The sequence below is a fragment of the Coregonus clupeaformis genome, chromosome 26 (assembly GCF_020615455.1).
Source record: "Coregonus clupeaformis isolate EN_2021a chromosome 26, ASM2061545v1, whole genome shotgun sequence".
NCBI classification, from domain to species: Eukaryota; Metazoa; Chordata; class Actinopteri; order Salmoniformes; family Salmonidae; genus Coregonus; species Coregonus clupeaformis.
The window spans coordinates 47,583,815-47,593,814 of NC_059217.1; the positions used below are offsets into that span (position 1 = coordinate 47,583,815).

A 10,000-nucleotide genomic window follows, 5' to 3' on the forward strand; every position below is an offset into this window, starting at 1 on the left:
TGGAGAGAAATGGATCATTCCCTTCCTCCCCTGTTGGCTGGGACGCCTCGACAGAAAACAGTGGCCTGAGCTGGAGTGTAAAAGATAATATGAGAGTTAGAGATTCAGTAGCTGGTTAGAGGAGCAGAGACTTTTATTGACTCCAATAAAGTAAATGTATTGGCCTTTTCTTCACACTATAGAGGCAGAGTTATACAGATATATACAGTTGAAGTCGGAAGTTTACGTACACCTTAGCCAAATACATTTAAACTCAGTTTTTCACAATTCCTGACATTTAATCCTGGTAAAAATTCCCTGTCTTATGTCAGTTAGGATCAACACTTTATTTTAAGAATGTGAAATGTCAGAATAATAGTAGAGAGAATTATTTATTTCAGCTTTGATTTCTTTCATCACATTCCCAGTGGGTCAGAAGTTTACATACACTCAATTAGTATTTGGTAGCATTGCCTTTAAGTTGTTTAACTTGGGTCAAACGTTTCGGGTAGCCTTCCACAAGCTTCCCACAATAAGTTGGGTGAATTTTGGCCCATTCCTCCTGACAGAGCTGGTGTAACTGAGTCAGGTTTGTAGGCCTCCTTGCTCGCACACGCTTTTTCAGTTCTGCCCACAAATGTTCTATAGGATTGAGGTCAGGGCTTGTGATGGCCACTCCAATACCTTGACTTTGTTGTCCTTAAGCCATTTTGCCACAACTTTGGAAGGATGCTTGGGGTCATTGTCCATTTGGAAGACCCATTTGCGACCAATCTTTAACTTCCTGACTGATGTCTTGAGATGTTGCTTCAATATATCCACATACATTTCCTTCCTCGTGATGCCATCTATTTTGTGAAGTGCACCAGTCCCTCCTGCAGCAAAGCACCCCCATAGCATGATGCTGCCACCCCCGTGCTTCACGGTTGGGATGGTGTTCTTCGGCTTGCAAGTCCCCCCTTTTTCCTCTAAACATAACGATGGTCATTATGGCCAAACAGTTCTATTTTTGTTTCATCAGACCAGAGGACATTTCTCCAAGAAGTACGATCTTTGTCCCAATGTGCAGTTGCAAACCGTAGTCTGGCTTTTTTTATGCCGATTTTGGAGCAATGGCTTCTTCCTTGCTGAGCGGCCTTTCAGGTTATGTCAATATAGGACTCGTTTTACTGTGGATATAGATAATTTTGTACCTGTTTCCTCCAGCATCTTCACAAGGTCCTTTGCTGTTGTTCTGGGATTGATTTGCACTTTTCGCACCAAAGTACGTTCATCTCTAGGAGACAGAACGCGTCTCCTTACTGAGCGGTACGACGGCTGCGTGGTCCCATGGTGTTTATACTTGCGTACTATTGTTTGTACAGATGAACGTGGTACCTTCAGGCGTTTGGAAATTGCTCCCAAGGATGAACCAGACTTGTGGAGGTCTACAAAAAAAATTCTGAGGTCTTGGCTGATTTCTTTTGATTTTCCTATGATGTCAAGCAAAGAGGCACTGAGTTTGAAGGTAGGCTTTGAAATACATCCACGGGTACACCTCCAATTGACTCAAATGATGTCAATTAGTCTATCAGAAGCTTCTAAAGCCATGACATCGTTTTCTGGAATTTAAAGTTTAAAAGCACAGTCAACTTAGTGTATGTAAACTTCTGACCCACTGGAATTGTGATACAGTGAATTATAAGTGAAGTAATCTGTCTGTAAACAATTGTTGGAAAAATGACTTGTGTCATGCACAAAGTAGATGTCCTAACCGACTTACCAAAACTATAGTTTGTTAACAAGAAATGTGTGGAGTGGTTGAAAAACAAGTTTTAATGACTCCAACCTAAGTGTATGTAAACTTCCGACTTCAACTGTAGATATACAGAGGTATAGATATATAGATATATAGATATATAGATATACAGATATATAGATATATAGATATATAGATATATAGATATACAGAGATATATATATATACAGATATATAGAGATACAGATATATAGATATATAGATATATAGATATACAGATATATAGATATACAGATATATAGATATATAGATATACAGATATATAGATATACAGATATATAGATATATAGATATATAGATATATAGATATACAGATATATAGATATACAGATATATAGATATATAGATATACAGAGGATTGAACTTTAATCTGCCTACTACTGTATACATTCACAACCAAATTAGTTTTTCTCTAACTTTTATGCAAAATTTGGTATTTTATGCATTTATTAGGTTTTCTACACCATTCTTTAATTTCAAACACATCACAAGGTCTTAAAAAAGAGGACTGTGTATCTGAATATTTCCATACTTAGCACTTAGCCTATGCAAATAGCCTTTATTTAATAATTTAACATTTCTAGTATTATAAAATGACAATCATTTAACAAAATCTGGACAGAACAATGGTAATTGAGAGAGAGGGCAGTGTATGGGAGATAGGCCACTAAAAAATAATCAGTTCTGCACTGAACAGAAGTGAAACGTGGGCTAGACACGATTGCTTATTTATTATGACTTTCGCTTAAATTACAAAAAAAAATTGTCCCAAAATAAGGAATAACATTTAATGTGTCTTAGGCCTACGACAATTACGCACCAAATATGAAGTAACATTAGTTGACAGAGAGGCTACTGAGGCTTAGACTACTTAGGTTATCCCAGGTAGGTCTCACATCCATCACCCAGGGAGGTTTTAACACACCTGTCTCATCTCCTCTCATCCCAGCCGATCACTCACTCACTCACACACACTCACACACACACACACACACACACACACAGAGCGTGGCTCTGTGGCCCAGTAGTTCGCGTCTACGTCGCATCCAGAGAAAGGAGGGCGAGCCGCTAGAAGACGGAGGGGAAGTTCATCTACAAGGAGGCAGTCAAATGCTGGATATTGACGTAAACGTTTTCCCGAAGACTCCAACTTGCGTAGCCATCGCTGCAATCAACAAGGCAACGAAATATATACAAGAAGAATCGAACAAAGTCGAATAATTGCTCTGGGACATTATTTAATGATGGATTGATCGTTTTTCCAACGCGGAATTCGCGTTGTGCGACTTCTCTATGGCTATTTCTAATTAGGCTACCACTGAATGAGGTATACTAATTCTACCTGTTCATTCTTGGGTGGATTGTTTTTTTAGTTTAAAACGCTTGTTTTAGGTGTTGATGATTTAAAACAAAACATTTAATATATTTATAAGGGCATAAAAGGAACAATAAATTAATTGTGTCAGGTGTCGCTCCTAAAACCAGAAAGGGAATCTCTCTCTTCTTGACAAAGGAGTGGATATACGAGAGATAATAATTCCACATTAGGACTTGGACTACAGTTGCCACAGCAGAGACGTTTGGACACGCCGCCGGTCCGGACTGCGGGATGTATCTGTGAGAGTTGACCCGATATAACGCAACTGTTTCGGCCGGACTCATTGGGAGGGGGAAGTTCATGGAGGTTATTAGTGGGACCCGCTATGATGGACGTGGTGGATGAAACCGAAGCGTTACAGAGATTTTTTGAGGGTAAGAACAATACACATTTATTTGCAATATGGGCCATGTTAATTGGGTTTGTGTTTAAATTTAAATGTGTGTAGGAACTAGGCTTAACGAAGAAAGGTCCCGGGTTGCACCTGAATGAATAGCACCCTCTTTACCAAAACGCACGCAACTCGTTTTGTAATTTTCTTCTGGAAAGAAAAACTGTGTGAAATAGATTGGATATATTGTTGTTCTTCTCATTCGTTCTCATATAATAATACATGTACTATAGGCTAATTGTAATATTATCTAAAGCGTTCGCCATTTTCAATGGGCTGACGATGTTGTTACTGGAATAGGGCTATTTAATAGGCTACAGGCTGCAAACAAAACACAGTTTGTTAAATGTCTTTTCAACTTCGTTCCCTCTTTGTGTCCGTGACTATTGTGGCAGGTTTTTGTATTGAAACATCAGCGTTTGAATAGCAGGCCTGTTATATAAACTACATGGTTAGTCCAGTGTGTATGTACTTTAGTGTACAGTTACTTTATGTGATGAATAATCATGGATGAATTTCAGAGCTGATAGTTCGAACATGAAGAAGAGTAAGCAGGCTGAACAAGGAAGGTAGATTACGATTTTCCTGGGACCTTTGGCCCTTGACCTTGGCCCCTAGGCTATATAGAAAAAGGCTCTTGAAGATGTCTTTGATTTGAATTGTTGGGAGTCCCTCAAATAACTAAATAATAATTAATAATTAATAACTAGACTGGAAAGAGTTAGAACGTAAGCAAAGTGTTAGGAACAAATGTGATGCTGATGAGTTGCAGGAGTTGGAAGACAGAGAGAACTGGGAGTTCTGAGGAGAAAATAAGGTGGGGTGGGGTGGGGGGGTGGGGGTGTAGGAATGCAACATGAAGATAAATGGTGTGTTTTGCAAAGGGGTAAGCAGGGGTACAACGTGTGAGAGAGCAACCCAGACAGAGCGATTTACTGTTTGACATAAATCCATAGATGTTCAGTCTCAGGTATACATCTGTGGCCAACTGTGTCAACGGACACATGTCATTTTACAGAGGTTGTGGTTGTTTAAAAAATGAAATTGTTGTACTAAGTTGAAAACTACATTTCATACTTTACTTCAGTAAGAACGACACATTTTTCTGGCATCCCACCAGTCAAGATTTCTAGTTGTTGTGGGGTCAAATGCAGGTTGTAACATTGTCACTTTGCAGAGTTTAATGATGCTTTGGTTATGGCTGTTGTGATATGCTGAAAACTATCTTTTTTTATGGTTGCTTTATAAACTATATAGACAAAAGTATGTGGACAGGCCTTCAAATGAGTGGATCTGGCTAATTCAGTCACACCTGTTGCTGACAGGTGTATAAAATCGAGTACACAGCCATGCAATCTCCATAGACAAACATTGGCAGTAGAATGGCCCGTACTGAAGAGCTCAGTGACTTTCAACGTGGCACCGTCATAGGATGCCACCTTTCCAACAAGTCAGTTTGTCTAATTTCTGCCCTGCTAGAGCTGCCCCGGTTAACTATTAGTGTTGTTATTGTGAAGTGGAAACGTCTAGGAGCAACAACGGCTCAGCCGCGAAGTGGTAGGCCACACAAGCTCACAGAACGGGACCACCAAGTGCTGAAGCACGTAGCGCGTAAAACTCGTCTGTCCTCGGGTTGCAACACCCACGTCAGCACAAGAACTGTTCGTCGGGAGCTTCATGAAATGGGTTTCCATGGCCGAGCAGCCGCACACAAGCCTAAGATCACCATGCGCGATGCCAAGCGTCGGCTGGAGTGGTGTAAAGTTCGCTGCCATTGGGCTCTGGAGCAGTGGAAACACCATCTGGCAGTCCGATGGACGAATCTGGGTTTGGCAGATGCCAGGAGAACGCTATCTGCCTGAATGCATAGTGCGAACTGTAACGTTTGGTGTAGGAGGAATAATGGTCTGGTTTTTCATGGTTCGGGCTAGGCCCTTTAGTTCCAGTGAAGGGAAATCTTAACGCTACAGCATACAATGACATTCTAGACAATTCTGTGCATCCAACTTTGAGGCAACAGTTTGGGGAAGAACCTTTACTGTTTCAGCATGACAATGCCCCCGTGCACAAAGTGAGGTCCATACAGAAATACTTTGTCGAGATCGGTGTGGAAGAACTTGACTGGCCTGCACAGATCCCTGACCTCAACCCCATCGAACACTTTTGGGATGAATTGGACTGTCGACTGCGAGCCAGGCCTAATCGCCCAACATCAGTGCCCGACCTCACTAATGCTCTTGTGGCTGAATGGAAGCAAGTCCCCGCAGCAATGTTCCAACATCTAGTGGAAAGTATTCCTGTTATAGCAGCAAACGGGGGGGACCAACTCCATATTAATGCCCAGGATTTTGGAATGAGATGTTCGACGAGCAGGTGTCCACACACTTCTGATCATGTAGTGTACTGTATGTATTACTCGTTGCCCTATATAACTAATGTATTACTCGTTGCCCTATATAACTAATGTATTACTCGTTGCCCTATATAACTCATGTATTACTCGTTGCCCTATATAACTCATTTATTACTCGTTGCCCTATATAACTCATGTATTACTTGTTGCCCTATATAACTCATGTATTACTCGTTGCCCTATATAACTCATTTATTACTTGTTGCCCTATATAACTCATGTATTACTTGTTGCCCTATATAACTCATGTATTACTCGTTGCCCTATATAACTCATGTATTACTCGTTGCCCTATATAACTCATGTATTACTCGTTGCCCTATATAACTCATGTATTACTCGTTGCCCTATATAACTCATGTATTACTCGTTGCCCTATAGAACTAATGCGTATTACTCGTTGTCCAATATAACTCATACGTATTACTCGTTGCCCTATATAACTAATGCGTATTACTCGTTGCCCTATATAACTCATGCGTATTACTCGTTGCCCTATATAACTAATGTATTACTCGTTGCCCTATATAACTCATGCGTATTACTCGTTGTCCAATATAACTCATACGTATTTCTCGTTGCCCTATATAACTCATACGTATTACTCGTTGCCCTATATAACTAATGTATTACTCGTTGCCCTATATAACTCATGCGTATTACTCGTTGTCCTATATAACTCATACGTATTACTCGTTGCCCTATATAACTCATACGTATTACTCGTTGCCCTATATAACTCATAAGGTATTACTCGTTGCCCTATATAACTAATGTATTACTCGTTGCCCAATATAACTCATGTATTACTCGTTGCCCTATAGAACTCATGCGTATTACTCGTTGCCCAATATAACTCATAAGGTATTACTCGTTGCCCTATATAACTCATAAGGTATTACTCGTTGCCCTATATAACTCATAAGGTATTACTCGTTGCCCAATATAACTCATAGGTATTACTCGTTGCCCTATATAACTCATACGTATTACTCGTTGCCCTATATAACTCATGCGTATTACTCGTTGCCCTATATAACTCATAGGTATTACTCGTTGCCCTATATAACTCATACGTATTACTCGTTGCCCTATATAACTCATGCGTATTACTCGTTGCCCTATATAACTCATAAGGTATTACTCGTTGCCCTATATAACTCATGTATTACTCGTTGCCCTATATAACTAATGTATTACTCGTTGCCCTATAGAACTCATGCGTATTACTCGTTGCCCAATATAACTCATAAGGTATTACTCGTGCCTATATAACTCATAAGGTATTACTCGTTGCCCTATATAACTCATAAGGTATTACTCGTTGCCCAATATAACTCATAGGTATTACTCGTTGCCCTATATAACTCATACGTATTACTCGTTGCCCTATATAACTCATGCGTATTACTCGTTGCCCTATATAACTCATAGGTATTACTCGTTGCCCTATATAACTCATACGTATTACTCGTTGCCCTATATAACTCATGCGTATTACTCGTTGCCCTATATAACTCATGCGTATTACTCGTTGCCCTATATAACTAATGCGTATTACTCGTTGCCCTAAATAAGTCATACCTGTCAAGAAATGTAGTTTCTGCGTGGTCAAATACAGTGTATAAAGCAAATAAGACAGATTCATTGTGTATGTTTGACCAATGGGGAAACCCATATAAGAGACAGCGCCACTAAGTTGCAGTGATTGATGTGACTAATGTGAATCAGACCTTCCCAGCAGTTGATTGATGTGACTAATGTGAATCAGACCTTCCCAGCAGTGTGTCATTGTGTAATGTTGTGTTGGGACACACAGTGTCAAGTGTTTAGAGAGACAAGACCATAAAGACAGAATATGCATCTCAAATGGCACCCCATTCCCTATTTAGTGCACTACTTTTGCGCTATATGCGAAATGGGATGCCATTTGCGACACAGATAGAGACTGTAGCTAGTGCGTAATAAATTAGGTTTAACACATTATGATAGTATATGCACTGTTGACTTGACTATATACAGTCATCCATGACTGTCAAGTGCTCCTTAGTCTCTACCACTCTGACAATCATTTAGAATGTTTACATTCTTTCTTTGGGAGTGAGAGAGAGAGTGAGAGAGAGAGCGAGAAAGAGAGTGAGAGAGAGAGCGAGAAAGAGAGTGAGAGAGAGAGAGAGAGAGAGAGAGAGAGGAGGAGAGAGAGAGAGAGAGGAGGAGAGAGAGAGAGAGAGAGGAGGAGAGAGAGAGAGAGAGAGAGAGGAGGAGGAGGTGAGAGAGAGAGAGAGAGAGAGAGAGAGAGAGAGAGGAGGAGGAGGTGAGAGAGAGAGAGAGAGATGTTCTTTAAGACATTAACTCTTTCCAGTGTATTTTTTATTTTACCCTCTTTTTCTCCCCAATTTCGTGATTACGATCTTGTCTCATCGCTGCAACTCCCCAACGGGCTCGGGAGAGGTGATGGTTGAGTGAAACATGACCAGCCAAGTTTCCTAACACCCGCTCACTTAACCTGGAAGCCAGCTGCACCAATGTGTCGGAGGAAACACTGACGTTCAACTGACGACCGAAGTCAGCCTGCAGGCGCCCAGCCCGCCACAAGGAGTCGCTAGAGCGCGATGAGCCAAGTAAAGCCCCCCAGCCAAACCCTCCCCTAACCCGGACGACGCTGGGCCAATTGTGCACCGCCCTATGGGCCTCCCGATCACGGCCGGTAATGACACAGCCTGGGATCAAAATCAAATCAAATCAAGTCCCGCCTCTCCCATCTCCTCATTGGTTTTCATGAGCATATACCCACGTGAGTGATTGAAAGATGAACTGAGGTCCACATTCCAGACCAGTTGGTGGCGGTAATGCACCTTAAAAGTTGGTTGCCAACCGCCATATAAAGTCCACAGAAGAAGAAGAAGAAGAAAACTGACGGAGGAGAGATTACTAGAAACGACCTTGGTTTACCCTTTTATCTGTGGATTAATTGTCGGAGTAGAGGACCGTGTGCATTTCAGGTAAAATAACAACCCAATGTTTATATCCCAGGACAAATTAGCTAGCAACAGCAAGCTAGCTAGCTAGCTAAATTGCCATGAGTGTTTAATGCTTTTCGACCTGTCCCAAATTAATATAGTTGGTTCAGAGTTCGTTTTGATACTTCAACCTGCGTGTCCTGATCGCGTCTGGTGTGGATGGACAAAATCAACATGCGCGCGATGGCGCAAGCGGTCTAGTCAGCATGTAAAAAGAAAAGGTTCCTGGAGGAACCTTTAGTGGTTCTTCAAATTGAAACTGTGGGGGAACCTCTATAAGTTCTTTGAAGAACCCTTTAAAAGGGTTCTTAAAATAACCCCTTTTAATGGATCCTCGAAGAACCTTTTGAAGAACCTTTTGGGGTTAATTTTTAAACCCCTCCCCTATTATTATTATTATTATAATTAATAATACGCATAACAATAACACAATATTTTAGTTGTCAGTATTTATTATGATTTTAGTGGCAAAGCAGAATAAAAAAATCAAAATATGAGGTAAACTCCCAGCAGTGGGTCCAGTGGAAATATCCTCTGGCGTGTTGATGTTAATGTGTTGATGTTCTCCGTATCCATAGCCAGAATGATTTTGCAGTGCATGGGGATCGAACAGGTTTCCTGTTATATTCAGAGGTGTAGGGAGTCCAAAAAATAGTAGTTATACAGATGATTAACAAAACGTGCACAGGGCAGTATTCATACCTTGGTTTTTGTGGAGAATGTGAATGAAAAAAAAAACTGTTTTGATAATGGTTTTCATACACATACCTTGTCCATAATGTAGAGGGCTATGGATTATTCATTGAAGAGGTAAAGGAGGAGTGTCATGAATGTCTGCGGAATGCGGTAGGCCAGAGTCAAGCGCAGGACACAGAATGAAATGAAAATCTACTTTACTGAATAGTAAAGAAACAAGCAAAGCCTCCAAACACAGGGAGGAGCAAACCCGCTCACAAACGACACTCGTAACAAGTAACAAACACGCACAACACACAGTGGGAGGGAACAGGTTAAATAGGGA

The 10,000-nt window shown here is 40.8% G+C and overlaps 1 protein-coding gene across 1 annotated transcript in view; it reads left to right on the plus strand.

Annotated features, from left to right (window-relative positions):
- Positions 1 to 2,844: 2,844 nt before the first annotated feature.
- Positions 2,845 to 10,000, plus strand: part of LOC121540769 (myelin regulatory factor) — a 70,665-nt gene continuing 63,509 nt past the window's right edge. Inside the window, 1 exon segment of the mRNA XM_041849855.2 lies at positions 2,845 to 3,529. Coding sequence (XP_041705789.2) covers positions 3,481 to 3,529 — 49 coding nt within the window. The 5' untranslated portion in view covers positions 2,845 to 3,480.